This window comes from Engystomops pustulosus, chromosome 5, assembly GCF_040894005.1.
Source record: "Engystomops pustulosus chromosome 5, aEngPut4.maternal, whole genome shotgun sequence".
Lineage (NCBI taxonomy): Eukaryota > Metazoa > Chordata > Amphibia > Anura > Leptodactylidae > Engystomops > Engystomops pustulosus.
In genome coordinates this window covers 200074798-200094884 of record NC_092415.1, presented here as the reverse complement: position 1 = coordinate 200094884, position 20087 = coordinate 200074798, and the positions used below count along the sequence as shown (strand labels likewise).

General features: G+C 44.5%; 1 protein-coding gene across 2 annotated transcripts in view; it reads right to left on the bottom strand.

Annotated features, from left to right (window-relative positions):
• LOC140133771 (tachykinin-like peptide) overlaps positions 1-19841 on the bottom strand; it is a 40021-nt gene extending 20180 nt beyond the window's left edge. Inside the window, exons 1-2 of one of the 2 annotated variants that reach the window (XM_072154348.1) lie at positions 19611-19841; positions 19325-19527 (exon numbers count right to left, since the gene is read on the bottom strand). In XM_072154348.1, coding sequence (XP_072010449.1) covers positions 19325-19432 — 108 coding nt within the window. In that variant the 5' untranslated portion in view covers positions 19433-19527; positions 19611-19841. The remainder of the gene's footprint in view (positions 1-19324; positions 19528-19610) is intronic. The other variant, XM_072154349.1, reaches the window with a different exon arrangement.
• Positions 19842-20087: the final 246 nt, after the last annotated feature.

Sequence of the window (20087 nt, the reverse complement as noted above, 5' to 3'; positions counted from 1 at the left end):
ACAAGTAATACTGCCCCCTCTGTACCACTACAAGTAATACTGCCCCCTCTGTACCACTACAAGTAATACTGCCCCCTCTGTACCACTACAAGTAATACTGCCCCCTCTGTACCACTACAAGTAATACTGCCCCCATTGTGCCACTACAAGTAATACTGCCCCCTCTGTACCACTACAAGTAATACTGCCCCCTCTGTACCGCTACAAGTAATACTGCCCCCTCTGTACCACTACAAGTAATACTGCCCCCTCTGTACCACTACAAGTAATACTGCCCCCTCTGTACCACTACAAGTAATACTGCCCCCTCTGTACCACTACAAGTAATACTGCCCCCTCTGTACCACTACAAGTAATACTGCCCCCTCTGTACCACTACAAGTAATACTGCCCCCTCTGTACCACTACAAGTAATACTGCCCCCTCTGTACCACTACAAGTAATACTGCCCCCATTGTGCCACTACAAGTAATACTGCCCCCTCTGTACCACTACAAGTAATACTGCCCCCTCTGTACCGCTACAAGTAATACTGCCCCCTCTGTACCACTACAAGTAATACTGCCCCCTCTGTACCACTACAAGTAATACTGCCCCCTCTGTACCACTACAAGTAATACTGCCCCCTCTGTACCACTACAAGTAATACTGCCCCCTCTGTACCACTACAAGTAATACTGCCCCCTCTGTACCACTACAAGTAATACTGCCCCCTCTGTACCACTACAAGTAATACTGCCCCCATTGTGCCACTACAAGTAATACTGCCCCCTCTGTACCACTACAAGTAATACTGCCCCCTCTGTACCACTACAAGTAATACTGCCCCCTCTGTACCACTACAAGTAATACTGCCCCCTCTGTACCACTACAAGTAATACTGCCCCCTCTGTACCACTACAAGTAATACTGCCCCTTCTGTACCACTACAAGTAAAACTGCCCCCTCTGTACCGCTACAAGTAATACTGCCCCCTCTGTACCGCTACAAGTAATACTGCCCCCTCTGTACCGCTACAAGTAATACTGCCCCCTCTGTACCACTAGAAGTAATACTGCCCCCTCTGTACCACTACAAGTAATACTGCCCCCTCTGTACCACTACAAGTAATAGTGCCCCCTCTGTACCACTACAAGTAATACTGCCCCCTCCCCTCTGTACCACTACAAGTAATACTGCCCCCCTCTGTACCACTACAAGTAATACTGCCCCCTCTGTACCACTACAAGTAATACTGCCCCCTCTGTACCACTACAAGTAATAGTGCCCCCTCTGTACCACTACAAGTAATAGTGCCCCCTCTGTACCACTACAAGTAATACTGCCCCCTCTGTACCACTACAAGTAATACTGCCCCCTCTGTACCACTACAAGTAATACTGCCCCCTCTGTACCACTACAAGTAATACTGCCCCCTCTGTACCACTACAAGTAATACTGCCCCCATTGTGCCACTACAAGTAATACTGCCCCCTCTGTACCACTACAAGTAATACTGCCCCCTCTGTACCACTACAAGTAATACTGCCCCCATTGTGCCACTACAAGTAATACTGCCCCCTCTGTACCACTACAAGTAATACTGCCCCCATTGTGCCACTACAAGTAATACTGCCCCCTCTGTACCACTACAAGTAATACTGCCCCCTCTGTACCGCTACAAGTAATACTGCCCCCTCTGTACCACTACAAGTAATACTGCCCCCTCTGTACCGCTACAAGTAATACTGCCCCCTCTGTACCACTACAAGTAATACTGCCCCCATTGTGCCACTACAAGTAATACTGCCCCCTCTGTACCACTACAAGTAATACTGCCCCCTCTGTACCGCTACAAGTAATACTGCCCCCTCTGTACCGCTACAAGTAATACTGCCCCCTCTGTACCGCTACAAGTAATACTGCCCCCTCTGTACCGCTACAAGTAATTCTGCCCCCTCCCCTCTGTACCACTACAAGTAATACTGCCCCCCTCTGTACCACTACAAGTAATACTGCCCCCTCTGTACCACTACAAGTAATACTGCCCCCTCTGTACCACTACAAGTAATACTGCCCCCTCTGTACCACTACAAGTAATAGTGCCCCCTCTGTACCACTACAAGTAATACAGCCCCCTCTGTACCACTACAAGTAATACTGCCCCCTCTGTACCACTACAAGTAATACAGCCCCCTCTGTACCACTACAAGTAATACTGCCCCCTCTGTACCACTACAAGTAATACAGCCCCCTCTGTACCACTACAAGTAATACTGCCCCCTCTGTACCACTACAAGTAATACTGCCCCTCTGTACCACTACAAGTAATACTGCCCCCTCTGTACCACTACAAGTAATACTGCCCCCTCTGTACCACTACAAGTAATACTGCCCCCTCTGTACCACTACAAGTAATACTGCCCCCCCTCTGTACCACTACAAGTAATACTGCCCCCCCCTCTGTACCACTACAAGTAATACTGCCCCCTCTGTACCACTACAAGTAATACTGCCCCTCTGTACCACTACAAGTAATACTGCCCCCTCTGTACCGCTACAAGTAATACTGCCCCCTCTGTACCACTACAAGTAATACTGCCCCCTCTGTACCACTACAAGTAATACTGCCCCCCCTCTGTACCGCTACAAGTAATACTGCCCCCCCTCTGTACCGCTACAAGTAATACTGCCCCCTCTGTACCACTACAAGTAATACTGCCACCTCTGTACCGCTACAAGTAATACTGCCCCCTCTGTACCGCTACAAGTAATACTGCCCCCTCTGTACCGCTACAAGTAATACTGCCCCCTCTGTACCGCTACAAGTAATACTGCCCCCTCTGTGCCACTACAAGTAATACTGCCCCCTCTGTGCCACTACAAGTAATACTGCCCCCCCTCTGTACCACTACAAGTAATACTGCCCCCTCTGTACCACTACAAGTAATACTGCCCCCTCTGTACCACTACAAGTAATACTGCCCCCATTGTGCCACTACAAGTAATACTGCCCCCATTGTGCCACTACAAGTAATACTGCCCCCTCTGTGCCACTACAAGTAATACTGCCCCCTCTGTACCACTACAAGTAATACTGCCCCCTCTGTACCACTACAAGTAATACTGCCCCCATTGTGCCACTACAAGTAATACTGCCCCCTCTGTACCACTACAAGTAATACTGCCCCCTCTGTACCACTACAAGTAATACTGCCCCCTCTGTACCACTACAAGTAATACTGCCCCCTCTGTACCACTACAAGTAATACTGCCCCCTCTGTACCACTACAAGTAATACTGCCCCCATTGTGCCACTACAAGTAATACTGCCCCCTCTGTACCACTACAAGTAATACTGCCCCCTCTGTACCACTACAAGTAATACTGCCCCCTCTGTACCACTACAAGTAATACTGCCCCCTCTGTACCACTACAAGTAATACTGCCCCTTCTGTACCACTACAAGTAATACTGCCCCTTCTGTACCACTACAAGTAATACTGCCCCCTCTGTACCGCTACAAGTAATACTGCCCCCTCTGTACCGCTACAAGTAATACTGCCCCCTCTGTACCGCTACAAGTAATACTGCCCCCTCTGTACCACTACAAGTAATACTGCCCCCTCTGTACCACTACAAGTAATACTGCCCCCTCTGTACCACTACAAGTAATACTGCCCCCTCTGTACCACTACAAGTAATACTGCCCCCTCTGTACCACTACAAGTAATACTGCCCCCTCTGTACCACTACAAGTAATACTGCCCCCATTGTGCCACTACAAGTAATACTGCCCCCTCTGTACCACTACAAGTAATACTGCCCCCTCTGTACCGCTACAAGTAATACTGCCCCCTCTGTACCACTACAAGTAATACTGCCCCCTCTGTACCACTACAAGTAATACTGCCCCCTCTGTACCACTACAAGTAATACTGCCCCCTCTGTACCACTACAAGTAATACTGCCCCCTCTGTACCACTACAAGTAATACTGCCCCCTCTGTACCACTACAAGTAATACTGCCCCCTCTGTACCACTACAAGTAATACTGCCCCCTCTGTACCACTACAAGTAATACTGCCCCCATTGTGCCACTACAAGTAATACTGCCCCCTCTGTACCACTACAAGTAATACTGCCCCCTCTGTACCGCTACAAGTAATACTGCCCCCTCTGTACCACTACAAGTAATACTGCCCCCTCTGTACCACTACAAGTAATACTGCCCCCTCTGTACCACTACAAGTAATACTGCCCCCTCTGTACCACTACAAGTAATACTGCCCCCTCTGTACCACTACAAGTAATACTGCCCCCTCTGTACCACTACAAGTAATACTGCCCCCTCTGTACCACTACAAGTAATACTGCCCCCATTGTGCCACTACAAGTAATACTGCCCCCTCTGTACCACTACAAGTAATACTGCCCCCTCTGTACCACTACAAGTAATACTGCCCCCTCTGTACCACTACAAGTAATACTGCCCCCTCTGTACCACTACAAGTAATACTGCCCCCTCTGTACCGCTACAAGTAATACTGCCCCCTCTGTACCGCTACAAGTAATACTGCCCCCTCTGTACCGCTACAAGTAATACTGCCCCCTCTGTACCGCTACAAGTAATACTGCCCCCTCTGTACCACTACAAGTAATACTGCCCCCTCTGTACCACTACAAGTAATACTGCCCCCCCTCTGTACCACTACAAGTAATACTGCCCCCTCTGTACCACTACAAGTAATACTGCCCCCTCTGTACCACTACAAGTAATACTGCCCCCTCTGTACCGCTACAAGTAATACTGCCCCCTCTGTACCGCTACAAGTAATACTGCCCCCCCCCTCTGTACCACTACAAGTAATACTGCCCCCTCTGTACCACTACAAGTAATACTGCCCCCTCTGTACCGCTACAAGTAATACTGCCCCCTCTGTACCGCTACAAGTAATACTGCCCCCCCCCCTCTGTACCACTACAAGTAATACTGCCCCCTCTGTACCACTACAAGTAATACTGCCCCCTCTGTACCGCTACAAGTAATACTGCCCCCTCTGTACCGCTACAAGTAATACTGCCCCCTCTGTACCACTACAAGTAATACTGCCCCCTCTGTACCACTACAAGTAATACTGCCCCCCCTCTGTACCACTACAAGTAATACTGCCCCCTCTGTACCACTACAAGTAATACTGCCCCCTCTGTACCACTACAAGTAATACTGCCCCCTCTGTACCGCTACAAGTAATACTGCCCCCTCTGTACCGCTACAAGTAATACTGCCCCCCCCCTCTGTACCGCTACAAGTAATACTGCCCCCTCTGTACCACTACAAGTAATACTGCCCCCTCTGTACCGCTACAAGTAATACTGCCCCCTCTGTACCGCTACAAGTAATACTGCCCCCTCTGTACCGCTACAAGTAATACTGCCCCCTCTGTACCACTACAAGTAATACTGCCCCCTCTGTACCACTACAAGTAATACTGCCCCCCCTCTGTACCACTACAAGTAATACTGCCCCCTCTGTACCACTACAAGTAATACTGCCCCCTCTGTACCACTACAAGTAATACTGCCCCCTCTGTACCGCTACAAGTAATACTGCCCCCTCTGTACCGCTACAAGTAATACTGCCCCCCCCCCTCTGTACCGCTACAAGTAATACTGCCCCCTCTGTACCACTACAAGTAATACTGCCCCCTCTGTACCGCTACAAGTAATACTGCCCCCTCTGTACCACTACAAGTAATACTGCCCCCCTCTGTACCACTACAAGTAATACTGCCCCCTCTGTACCACTACAAGTAATACTGCCCCCTCTGTACCACTACAAGTAATAGTGCCCCCTCTGTACCACTACAAGTAATAGTGCCCCCTCTGTACCACTACAAGTAATACTGCCCCCTCTGTACCACTACAAGTAATACTGCCCCCTCTGTACCACTACAAGTAATACTGCCCCCTCTGTACCACTACAAGTAATACTGCCCCCTCTGTACCACTACAAGTAATACTGCCCCCATTGTGCCACTACAAGTAATACTGCCCCCTCTGTACCACTACAAGTAATACTGCCCCCTCTGTACCACTACAAGTAATACTGCCCCCATTGTGCCACTACAAGTAATACTGCCCCCTCTGTACCACTACAAGTAATACTGCCCCCATTGTGCCACTACAAGTAATACTGCCCCCTCTGTACCACTACAAGTAATACTGCCCCCTCTGTACCGCTACAAGTAATACTGCCCCCTCTGTACCACTACAAGTAATACTGCCCCCTCTGTACCGCTACAAGTAATACTGCCCCCTCTGTACCACTACAAGTAATACTGCCCCCATTGTGCCACTACAAGTAATACTGCCCCCTCTGTACCACTACAAGTAATACTGCCCCCTCTGTACCGCTACAAGTAATACTGCCCCCTCTGTACCGCTACAAGTAATACTGCCCCCTCTGTACCGCTACAAGTAATACTGCCCCCTCTGTACCGCTACAAGTAATTCTGCCCCCTCCCCTCTGTACCACTACAAGTAATACTGCCCCCCTCTGTACCACTACAAGTAATACTGCCCCCTCTGTACCACTACAAGTAATACTGCCCCCTCTGTACCACTACAAGTAATACTGCCCCCTCTGTACCACTACAAGTAATAGTGCCCCCTCTGTACCACTACAAGTAATACAGCCCCCTCTGTACCACTACAAGTAATACTGCCCCCTCTGTACCACTACAAGTAATACAGCCCCCTCTGTACCACTACAAGTAATACTGCCCCCTCTGTACCACTACAAGTAATACAGCCCCCTCTGTACCACTACAAGTAATACTGCCCCCTCTGTACCACTACAAGTAATACTGCCCCTCTGTACCACTACAAGTAATACTGCCCCCTCTGTACCACTACAAGTAATACTGCCCCCTCTGTACCACTACAAGTAATACTGCCCCCTCTGTACCACTACAAGTAATACTGCCCCCCCTCTGTACCACTACAAGTAATACTGCCCCCCCCTCTGTACCACTACAAGTAATACTGCCCCCTCTGTACCACTACAAGTAATACTGCCCCTCTGTACCACTACAAGTAATACTGCCCCCTCTGTACCGCTACAAGTAATACTGCCCCCTCTGTACCACTACAAGTAATACTGCCCCCTCTGTACCACTACAAGTAATACTGCCCCCCCTCTGTACCGCTACAAGTAATACTGCCCCCCCTCTGTACCGCTACAAGTAATACTGCCCCCTCTGTACCACTACAAGTAATACTGCCACCCCTGTACCGCTACAAGTAATACTGCCCCCTCTGTACCGCTACAAGTAATACTGCCCCCTCTGTACCGCTACAAGTAATACTGCCCCCTCTGTACCGCTACAAGTAATACTGCCCCCTCTGTGCCACTACAAGTAATACTGCCCCCTCTGTGCCACTACAAGTAATACTGCCCCCATTGTGCCACTACAAGTAATACTGCCCCCTCTGTGCCACTACAAGTAATACTGCCCCCTCTGTACCACTACAAGTAATACTGCCCCCTCTGTACCACTACAAGTAATACTGCCCCCATTGTGCCACTACAAGTAATACTGCCCCCTCTGTACCACTACAAGTAATACTGCCCCCTCTGTACCACTACAAGTAATACTGCCCCCTCTGTACCACTACAAGTAATACTGCCCCCTCTGTACCACTACAAGTAATACTGCCCCCTCTGTACCACTACAAGTAATACTGCCCCCATTGTGCCACTACAAGTAATACTGCCCCCTCTGTACCACTACAAGTAATACTGCCCCCTCTGTACCACTACAAGTAATACTGCCCCCTCTGTACCACTACAAGTAATACTGCCCCCTCTGTACCACTACAAGTAATACTGCCCCTTCTGTACCACTACAAGTAATACTGCCCCTTCTGTACCACTACAAGTAATACTGCCCCCTCTGTACCGCTACAAGTAATACTGCCCCCTCTGTACCGCTACAAGTAATACTGCCCCCTCTGTACCGCTACAAGTAATACTGCCCCCTCTGTACCACTACAAGTAATACTGCCCCCTCTGTACCACTACAAGTAATACTGCCCCCTCTGTACCACTACAAGTAATACTGCCCCCTCTGTACCACTACAAGTAATACTGCCCCCTCTGTACCACTACAAGTAATACTGCCCCCTCTGTACCACTACAAGTAATACTGCCCCCATTGTGCCACTACAAGTAATACTGCCCCCTCTGTACCACTACAAGTAATACTGCCCCCTCTGTACCGCTACAAGTAATACTGCCCCCTCTGTACCACTACAAGTAATACTGCCCCCTCTGTACCACTACAAGTAATACTGCCCCCTCTGTACCACTACAAGTAATACTGCCCCCTCTGTACCACTACAAGTAATACTGCCCCCTCTGTACCACTACAAGTAATACTGCCCCCTCTGTACCACTACAAGTAATACTGCCCCCTCTGTACCACTACAAGTAATACTGCCCCCTCTGTACCACTACAAGTAATACTGCCCCCATTGTGCCACTACAAGTAATACTGCCCCCTCTGTACCACTACAAGTAATACTGCCCCCTCTGTACCGCTACAAGTAATACTGCCCCCTCTGTACCACTACAAGTAATACTGCCCCCTCTGTACCACTACAAGTAATACTGCCCCCTCTGTACCACTACAAGTAATACTGCCCCCTCTGTACCACTACAAGTAATACTGCCCCCTCTGTACCACTACAAGTAATACTGCCCCCTCTGTACCACTACAAGTAATACTGCCCCCTCTGTACCACTACAAGTAATACTGCCCCCATTGTGCCACTACAAGTAATACTGCCCCCTCTGTACCACTACAAGTAATACTGCCCCCTCTGTACCACTACAAGTAATACTGCCCCCTCTGTACCACTACAAGTAATACTGCCCCCTCTGTACCACTACAAGTAATACTGCCCCCTCTGTACCGCTACAAGTAATACTGCCCCCTCTGTACCGCTACAAGTAATACTGCCCCCTCTGTACCGCTACAAGTAATACTGCCCCCTCTGTACCGCTACAAGTAATACTGCCCCCTCTGTACCACTACAAGTAATACTGCCCCCTCTGTACCACTACAAGTAATACTGCCCCCCCTCTGTACCACTACAAGTAATACTGCCCCCTCTGTACCACTACAAGTAATACTGCCCCCTCTGTACCACTACAAGTAATACTGCCCCCTCTGTACCGCTACAAGTAATACTGCCCCCTCTGTACCGCTACAAGTAATACTGCCCCCCCCCTCTGTACCACTACAAGTAATACTGCCCCCTCTGTACCACTACAAGTAATACTGCCCCCTCTGTACCGCTACAAGTAATACTGCCCCCTCTGTACCGCTACAAGTAATACTGCCCCCCCCCCCTCTGTACCACTACAAGTAATACTGCCCCCTCTGTACCACTACAAGTAATACTGCCCCCTCTGTACCGCTACAAGTAATACTGCCCCCTCTGTACCGCTACAAGTAATACTGCCCCCTCTGTACCACTACAAGTAATACTGCCCCCTCTGTACCACTACAAGTAATACTGCCCCCCCTCTGTACCACTACAAGTAATACTGCCCCCTCTGTACCACTACAAGTAATACTGCCCCCTCTGTACCACTACAAGTAATACTGCCCCCTCTGTACCGCTACAAGTAATACTGCCCCCTCTGTACCGCTACAAGTAATACTGCCCCCCCCCCTCTGTACCGCTACAAGTAATACTGCCCCCTCTGTACCACTACAAGTAATACTGCCCCCTCTGTACCGCTACAAGTAATACTGCCCCCTCTGTACCGCTACAAGTAATACTGCCCCCTCTGTACCGCTACAAGTAATACTGCCCCCTCTGTACCACTACAAGTAATACTGCCCCCTCTGTACCACTACAAGTAATACTGCCCCCCCTCTGTACCACTACAAGTAATACTGCCCCCTCTGTACCACTACAAGTAATACTGCCCCCTCTGTACCACTACAAGTAATACTGCCCCCCCTCTGTACCACTACAAGTAATACTGCCCCCTCTGTACCACTACAAGTAATACTGCCCCCTCTGTACCGCTACAAGTAATACTGCCCCCTCTGTACCGCTACAAGTAATACTGCCCCCCCCCCTCTGTACCGCTACAAGTAATACTGCCCCCTCTGTACCACTACAAGTAATACTGCCCCCTCTGTACCGCTACAAGTAATACTGCCCCCTCTGTACCGCTACAAGTAATACTGCCCCCTTTGTGGGTTATGGGGCTTCTATGATCCATTGTAACAGCTCAAACTTTGTAGCAACTTAGTAACAAGAAGCAAAGATGTAGGAAGAGGAGAAGCCGAGCAGAAGAAATCCCAGAACCGTAACCAGATGTAGGAATCAGATGTTTGATGTCATCATGGAGATGGAGAGCGAGTCACAGATCGTAGATGGGGCCTGCGGCTCTCGCACTATTATAATGTGCTGTATATATCAGTCCCCCTTCCCCTCCCCCACAACCTCAAGTGTATTTAACTGTACAGCAACATTGCATTCATCCGGATAACTCAATATGGATGAGGGGCAGATTGTACTTGTGCATTATACGGACAAGTAACTTATTATAATGAGCTGGGGGGGGGGGGATCCTACAAACTCCATCACTGGACCCTTAAAGGGGAAAACCACCCTGTAATAATACCTAATGCTGGAGTTTCTATAGAGCTATGACACCTGCTGCTGTCTCTGTGAGAGGTATGGATGGGGCAGAGTTAGAACCGAAGACTAATCCAACCCTGCTACATCTGTTGTGGAAATAGGACTGGGAGCTTTAGATAGATGGATATGGGATAGATGATAGATATATAGGAAATAGATAGAGAGAGAGAGATATATGAGATAGATAGGAGATAAATAGATAGGAGATAAATAGATAGGAGATAGATATGAGATAGATAGATAGATAGATAGATAGATAGATAGATAGATAGATATGAGATAGATAGATAGATAGATAGATAGATAGATATGAGATAGATAGATATGAGATAGATAGATATGAGATAGATAGATAGATAGATAGATATAGATAGATAGATAGATATGAGATAGATATGAGATAGATATGAGATAGATATGAGATAGATAGATAGATATATAGGAAATAGATAGAGAGAGATATGAGATAGATAGATATGAGATAGATGGATAGATAGATATGAGATAGATAGATATGAGATAGATAGATATGAGATAGATAGATATGAGATAGATAGATAGATAGATAGATATAGATAGATAGATAGATATGAGATAGATATGAGATAGATATGAGATAGATATGAGATAGATAGATAGATATATAGGAAATAGATAGAGAGAGATATGAGATAGATAGATATGAGATAGATGGATAGATAGATATGAGATAGATAGATATGAGATAGATAGATAGATAGACTTGGAAATAGAGAGATAAATACAAAGGTATATTTGGATGGTTGGAAAACAGTAAGAAAGGAGGGAAAGTGAAGAAGGAAAGAAAGAGACGGGGAAGATTGAATGGTTAGAGAAAGGATAGAGGTAGAATGAAAAATCAAGAAAATGGAAGGAATTCAAGAAGATATAGATGGATGTAAGAAGGAAAAAGGTGAGAAAGGAGGGAAGGATAGAATGAGATAATTAGTGATGGAATTAACAAAGGAATGAGATATAGAGAAGAAAGGTGAAAGAAATGAAGGTAAGATAGGAAGAAGGAGGGAAGGAGACAGATGTGAGAAAAGAAAGAGGGAGGAAGAACAGAAGGAAGCATTTAGAGAGGAAAAGAGCAAGAAAGTGGGAAGGGAGATAGAGAAGAAAGGGATACAGAGAGAGAAGAAAGGAAGGAAGAAGAAGGATGATAGAAAGGGAGGAGGGAAGAAAGCAAGGAAGGAATGGGTGGATGAATGCAGAGATGAAAGGAAAGAGGAAGATAGAAAGAGAAGGAAGGACCGATTGAGATGGAGGAAAGAACTAGAGATGTCTGAATGGGGGAAAGTGAAGAAAGGAAAAAGTGAAAATTGGGAAGGAGGGATACAAAGAGATTGTTGGATAGATGGATGGTGGAAATCAATGAAAGAGAAAAAGATAGGAAAAATTAAGGAAGTTGGGAAGGAAGAGAGAAAGGAGGAAGGTGGAAGAGGGCAGAGAAAATGAGTTATTTGGATGGATGGGAAAAAAAAAGAAGGGATGAAGGAGATAAAGAGACGTTTAAATGAATGAATGACGTAAAGAGAGAGGAGAGGAAGAGTAATGAAGAAGGAGGGAGGGAGAAAATAAAGTTCTGAAGAAGAATCATGGAGATGAATAGAACCTTGTGGATATGTGCGGCTCCTGTGACCAGTGCTGTGTATACCTGCAGGTACCATGACAGCCTCAGCTCTGCTACATCACTTCCCACCACATATAACATTCCATAAGGAAGCGTTTTACTCAGGACGGGAAATTAAGAATGTAAAAATCATCTCAGAACATTAAGTTTCCCCCCGGGGATTCCAGCTCTGGATAATGTGTGAAGTGAATGCAGCTGCTAATGACACATGATGGGTATGATAGAGCGACGCACTAATGGACCGCACACTACATCACCGCCTGCTGCGCCTGCTGTCAGCACAGCCATCAGGTGTCATTAGAGGCTTCACAGCAAACACTGGGCAACGATGTAGCAGAGAGCAATGTGCTATGGTGTGTGCAAACTCAGCTCTGCTACATCCAAACCATCATTCCACTGCTGAACATTTTAGATTTCACTGAAACTCGGTTCAACAAATTTGTAGTCACTTTAGACCGCAGGGTTTTTTCTGAGCTGTAAATGGGTTTGTCATGTAGCCAATATCAGCTTGTGTTACAGTATCTGGGATTTGCCATCGATCATCAGCTAAACCTTCTTCTGCCAATTCAGCTCTGCTACATCTGTCCCCCATTGCATAAAGCAGGAGATTCTTGGATGTCTTACCGTGGGCGCTGTCCCTGGTGCTGAATGATGGGGTATCATGTAACTGGAATATCATAACAGATGTAGCAGAACTAACTATGTCAGATGTAGCAGAGCTTAGTATGTCAGATGTAGCAGAACTAACTATGTCAGATGTAGCAGGGCTAAGAATGTCATATGTAGCAGGGCTAAGTATGTCAGATGTAGCAGAGCTAAGAATGTCATATGTAGCAGAGCTAAGAATGTCATATGTAGCAGAGCTAAGTATGTCAGATGTAGCAGAGCTAAGAATGTCATATGTAGCAGGGCTAAGTATGTCAGATGTAGCAGACCTAAGTATGTCAGATGTAGCAGGGCTAAGAATGTCATATGTAGCAGGGCTAAGAATGTCAGATGTAGCAGAGCTAAGAATGTCAGATGTAGCAGAGCTAAGAATGTCAGATGTATCAGGGCTAAGAATGTCAGATGTAGCAGAGCTAAGTATATCAGATGTAGTAGAGCTTAGTATGTCAGATGTAGCATAACTAACTATGTCAGATGTAGCAGGGCTAAGAATGTCATATGTAGCAGAGCTTAGTATGTCAGATGTAGTAGAGCTTAGTATGTCAGATGTAGCAGAGCTTAGTATGTCAGATGAAGCAGAGCTAAGTATGTCAGATGTAGCAGGACTAAGTATGACAGATGTAGTAGGGCTAAGAATGTCAGATGTAGCAGTGCTAAGAATGTCAGATGTAGCAGAGCTAAGTATATCAGATGTAGTAGAGCTTAGTATGTCAGATGTAGCATAACTAACTATGTCAGATGCAGCAGGGCTAAGAATGTCATATGTAGCAGAGCTAAGTATGTCAGATGTAGCAGAGCTAAGTATATCAGATGTAGTAGAGCTTAGTATGTCAGATGTAGCAGAGCTTAGTATGTCAGATGTAGCAGAGCTTAGTATGTCAGATGTAGCAGAGCTTAGTATGTCAGATGTAGCAGAGCTTAGTATGTCAGATGTAGCAGAGCTAAGAATGTCAGATGTAGCAGAGCTTAGTATGTCAGATGTAGCAGAGCTTAGTATGTCAGATGTAGCAGAGCTTAGTATGTCAGATGTAGCAGAGCTAAGTATATCAGATGTAGTAGAGCTTAGTATGTCAGATGTAGCAGAGCTTAGTATGTCAGATGTAGCAGAGCTTAGTATGTCAGATGTAGCAGAGCTAAGAATGTCAGATGTAGCAGTGTTGGTTCATGTTATCTGAAGATTTTTTTTTTGACAGATACATCTACAGATCTGACCTGTCCACACAATAAACCGTGATACAACATCTTCACCTCTGCTACATCTGGGATACCCTGGTGCTGAGAAGTGATTGGGTCCTAATGACTGTGTCTTAATCTCATAGACATTGATTATATTACACAGGACGGATAAAGGAGATCATCCTAAAAAGTAAATGACTCCCCCCCCCCCCCAAGCGCAGGTTATTAAACTCAGATTAGGGATCCCCCGGGGGATTCACCATGTGACCTCTCGCTGATCATGAATATTTTACAGGGCACTAATAGTACAACCCCCATGTCCATCCATCACCCAAATAATATCCAAAACAACAACCCCCCCCCCCCCCCCCCGAAATGCAGAAACACGACCCGTTCTTACAGGTCCAGGATGTTACTTATTTGTTAATTTTTACCAGTGTTTTTTATTACATTTTAAAAATATTTTTTTCCTTTTCTGCTTTTTTCTTGTCAATTTTTTACTGTCTTTTTATTCTTCAACCATGTAACCATTTTTACTAGTTTTTTTGTTGTATTCTAATCTTTATTCATCTAGATTTTTTCATCTTTTGTTGTTGTTTTTATCGGTTTCCTCCGCTTTCTGTTATTTTGAGCTTTTTATTTTATTTCTTTTTGGAATCTTTGTATAAATATTTTCTTTCAACTTTCCATTTGTTTGCTGTTTCCTATTCCTGTTTTACACTGTTCAACTGTTTTTATTTTATTTATTTTTTTAATGCCTTACAGGTTTTCTATAGTTTTTCTTCCATTTTTTGATACTTTTTATTGTTGTGTTCTGTCGTTTCAACTTTTTCTGATTTTTGTAAATTTTTTTGTCATTTTATTTTTGTTATATACAGATTTTTTTTTAATAAATAATAAGAATAATTTGGCGTTATTATGAATCTTAAAGGTAAACATTTTGATAGGATTACCCCAAATCTACCAGCCCCCCTGCACAATCTATAAGGGGCAATGATGGGTCCCCTTCAGGCTCTGATTGGACATTCAAAGCCAATTATACAGGGTTAACAAGCAAAGTATTGATGTAGCTGGTGACCAGGGTCCCCCTAAGGTTTACAATGTGAGGACCCCATTGTCCCCCTATTACATATATACATATATACGACAGTATGGCGGTAATTATACACAGAGATGGTGACGCTCCTTTCTCGGATGGATTGTCGGGGAATAAATTGCCCTTTCACTATTATAATCCACATGAAGCTTCCTCCTGCCGGATCAACATAGACAGCCCCCCCCCCCCCCCCATAGAAAGAAGACCCCTCCGCCGCACAGTGCAGAGCAGGCAGCTCCATGGCATCCGGGCACATGAGTTTGTCATTTGGCACAATATGGGTTTACACAAAACTAGATGGAAAATCATTGTCATTCAAAGAGTGATAAAACAGCAAATTCAGCTCTGCTACATCTGTTCAGAACTGGATTCATCTGTAAACTAGAGGGAAGTTTGATGAGATGGATAGATAGATATGAGATAGATAGATAGATAGATAGATAGATAGATAGATATGAGACAGATAGATAGATAGATAGGAGATAGATAGATATAAGATAGATAGGAGATAGATAGATAGATAGATAGATAGATAGATAGATAGATAGATAGATAGATAGATAGATAGATAGATAGATAGATATGAGACAGATAGATATGAGATAGATAGATAGATAGGAGATAGATAGATATAAGATAGATAGGAGATAGATAGATAGATAGATAGATAGATAGATAGATAGATAGATATGAGACAGATAGATATGAGATAGATAGATAGATAGGAGATAGATAGATATAAGATAGATAGGAGATAGATAGGAGATAGATAGGAGATAGATAGGAGATAGATAGATAGATAAGAGATAGATAGATAGATATGAGATAGATATGAGATAGATAGATAGATAGATAGATAGGAGATAGATAGATAGATATGAGATAGATAGATAGATAGATAGATAGATAGATAGATAGATAGATAGATAGATAGATAGATAGATATGAGATAGATAGATAGATAGATAGATAGATAGATAGATAGATAGGAGATAGATAGATATGAGATAGATAGATAGATAGATAGATAGATAGATAGATAGATATGAGATAGATAGATAGGAGATAGATAGATATGAGATAGATAGATAGATAGATAGATAGATAGATAGATAGATAGATAGGAGATAGATAGATAGATAGATAGATAGATAGATAGATATGAGATAGATAGGAGATAGATAGAAAGAAAGATAGATAGATAGATAGATAGATAGATAGATAGATAGATAGATAGATAGGAGATAGATAGATATGAGATAGATAGATATGAGATAGATAGATAGATAGATAGATAGATAGATAGATAGATAGATAGATAGATAGATAAGATTCACACTCTTATCATCCACCACAGTGATGAGCTTCATGGTGTAGCAGAGCTGAGTTCATACATGTAGCAAGACTTAGGCTGGTACTATAGCTGGTTGTCAGTTATTAATGTAGCAGGGCTGAAGCGTTTGTTATCACTTTAGTAATAGAGTAATAAAGGTGTTTGTCACTTGGAACAGTTTATAGTTGAGTTCTTGATAAGTACAGCAGGACTGAGTACACCAATGTAGAAGTGCTACTCCATTTCAATGAGTTTGTAATTTGGCACAGATCATGGTTAAGGTTAGAAGTCGTGTAGCAGGGCTGATATTATTCACGTAAAAAGGTTAAAATTTATCCATTCAGTCAACGCTGAGTTTGTAATGCGGCACAGCGCACGGTGATATCACAGGAAGAGCTCAGTATCATAGCATAGCAGAGCCGAGTGTAGCGATGCAAAAGGTATGAGATTATTAACCAATTATATTAATGTAGTAGGGTTAAGGTTGTTAGTGAAGAAGAGCTGGATTTGTAGTTTCCAATATAACATGTTAGAGTGTAGTAGTGTAGCCCTGTGGATTAATGTAGCAGTGCTGAGGTGGCGAGTATAGAAGAGCTGGGTTTGTAATTTGGCACATATCGCTTATTTTTCTATCTTGTGTATGGAATGTATTGATGTAGCAGTGCTGAGATTATAAGTGTAGAGATGATGAATTTGTGATTCGGCACAGCTTGCTGGGATATTACAGAGAAAACTCAGTATAACAGAGCTGAGTTTGTCAGCTGGTTTAAGAGCATGAATGTAGAAATTCTGTTATCATTCATGCAATTCATTTTGTGTGAGAGCTGAATTTATTACTATAGCAGACCTGAGTTTGTCCATGTAACTGGTAGTAGTAGTAGTTTTGGTTCTCAGTGTAGAAGAGTTAAGTTTGTAATATGGCACAGCTCACAAGCAAAGATGGGTTTATTACCGCAACATGATGAAATATGTTCATGTAGCAGAGCCGAGTTTATTAACACAGCAAACCTGATGCCATCATCCAGAAGCACGGCTCTGCTTATTAGTGTCGCCAGGCTGAGTTATTGATGTAGCAGAGCTCAGTTTATCAGCCCTGAAAAAATGATTTTGTCATTCGGCACAGGCACCTGCAGTATCACAAGCCTAGATGATGGTGTTGGTTTAGCAGTGCTCAACTTGTTTTTGTACCCTATTGAATATTATGAATATAGGGCTACATTTATTGATGTTACAGAGCTGGGTTTGTCTTTCGGTACAGCCTGATGTGATATCCAAATGTGGCACAAATATTTTTTTTGATATAAGATCCTATAAACCCCTGCCGTGATGAAGGGATCATTGCCCAGAAAAAAAAGCGCTACTGAGTTAAAGAACCAGTTGAGCTCTGCTACATCTGTGCATCAGTGACACATAATGACATAGCTAGCAGGCTGAGCCCCCGCTGCTGTCACATGTCTTGTCTGCCCAGGAGAAGAGCCACAATCATGGTACCAGAAATAAAATCAGAAATAAATTAGAATTATATTATGAGAACATTTATTTTATTGATATAGCAGAGTTGGGTTTGCCATTTGGCACAATCTAATGTGACATTAACATGTGTTTTTCATGTTATTATATAAGATTATCTGATGGAAATAATCAGCGCTGAAGAGTTAAATAGCAGGTTGAGCTCATATTGGGTTACACAACAAGCTGAGCTCTACTACATCTGTACTGTATATCGGTGACATATAGCGTACAGACTGAGCCCCTCGCCAATGTAGTAGGACTGGGTTTGCTATTCGGCACAGCTTCATGTGATATCCTGATGAGTTTTTTTGATGAATAAACATCAGGACGCATCTATTGAGCTACACAACTCGTTGAGCCCTGCTACATCTGTACTGTATATCGGTGACATATAACGTGCAGACTGAGCCCCTCACCAATGTAGTAGAAATGGGTTTGTCATTTGGTACCATGTGATATCCTAAAGAGCTTTTTTTGAAGTAATAAATATCAGGAAGCATGTATTAAGTTACACAACAAGTTAATCTGTATATCGGTCACATATAGCGTATACAGACTGAGCCCCTCACCAATGTAGTAGAACTGGGTTTGCTATTTGGCACAGCTTCATGTGATATCCTAATTAGATTTTTTGATGAATAAACATCAGGACGCATCTATTGAGCAACACAACTTGTTGAGCACTGCTACATCTGTGCTGTATATCGGTGACATTAAACGTGTAGACAGAGCCCCTTACCAGCCTTCACCAATGTAGTGGAGCTGAGTTTGCTATTTGGCACTGTGTGAAATTCTAATAAGTTTTGTTGATGAATAAATATAAGGATGCACATATTAAGTTACACAACTAGTTGAGCTCTGCTACATCTGTGCTGTACATCGGTGACATATATAACATGCAGACTGAGCCCCTCGCCAGCCCTCACCAATGCGGTAGAACTGGGTTTGCTATTTGGCAGACTGAGCCCCTCACTGCCAGGCAAAAAGCCGGAACAATGTTACGGAGAAAGAAAATCCCTACTGAGGGAATAGATTCCTTTTCGATACAAAAAAAGTTACAAAGTAAAACTTTTTAAAACTCAAAACATTCCAAAATTCTAAAGAAACATTTGAATGTTCCAAAATCGCAACAGTCACAATTCAAAGATTGAAACGTTTGAAAATTGCGTAAAAATCCCCTCACCTGGATCTGGTCGCTGTACGGCCAGTCGATTTCATCCAGTCCGATTTCGGCGGCGAACACCTGCGCCGACACCAGCATGACGACAGCGAAGGCTACGATGATTTTCATCCTTCTCTCTGTAGTAGTCAATGAATGGAGCGGAGGCTGAGGAAGGTGGAGGCTCGGAGCTGCGGAGTGAGAGCGGAGAGGTCGCGGGGTGGAATCTGGAAGAGAAGACAATCGCTTTCAGCTCCGGGGGAAGGAGGGAGCCGGGAAGTTTGTGCTCAGCCGAGGCGGGAATACTCACTGCTCGCCTCTTCCCCAGCTCGTGTCTTATGGATCGCTCCTCTCCTGAGTTTTCTCCACTTTATACCGGAGCCGAGGGGCCGGACCAGGGAACGTTCGTGTTGCTAAATGTAATTACCCAACTCCGCGCGCCATATGGGGGCTCTCCGCAACATGTGACGTCCACTTATCAATATTCAATGAGTCTCGGAGGCTTTCCCGTGGCTTTCTCCATACAACTCACGTAGGTAACACTACCCCCATCATCTGCTAAAACAATTTCATGAGTGACGTCAAGGCGAACACTTCTCCGGCGACGCCTATGGCGACCTAAATCATGTTTTATAGGAGAGGGGACAATGACGTCTTGGGGGGGTCACGTTGAATCACGAAAGCTCGTCTAAGGGTGAGATGTTGTCCTACATCGCCCTGATGACGATGAGGGCGGTGATTCATCAAAGTCCGAAGATTGGCAGTGGATCTATCCCCCTCGCCCTCC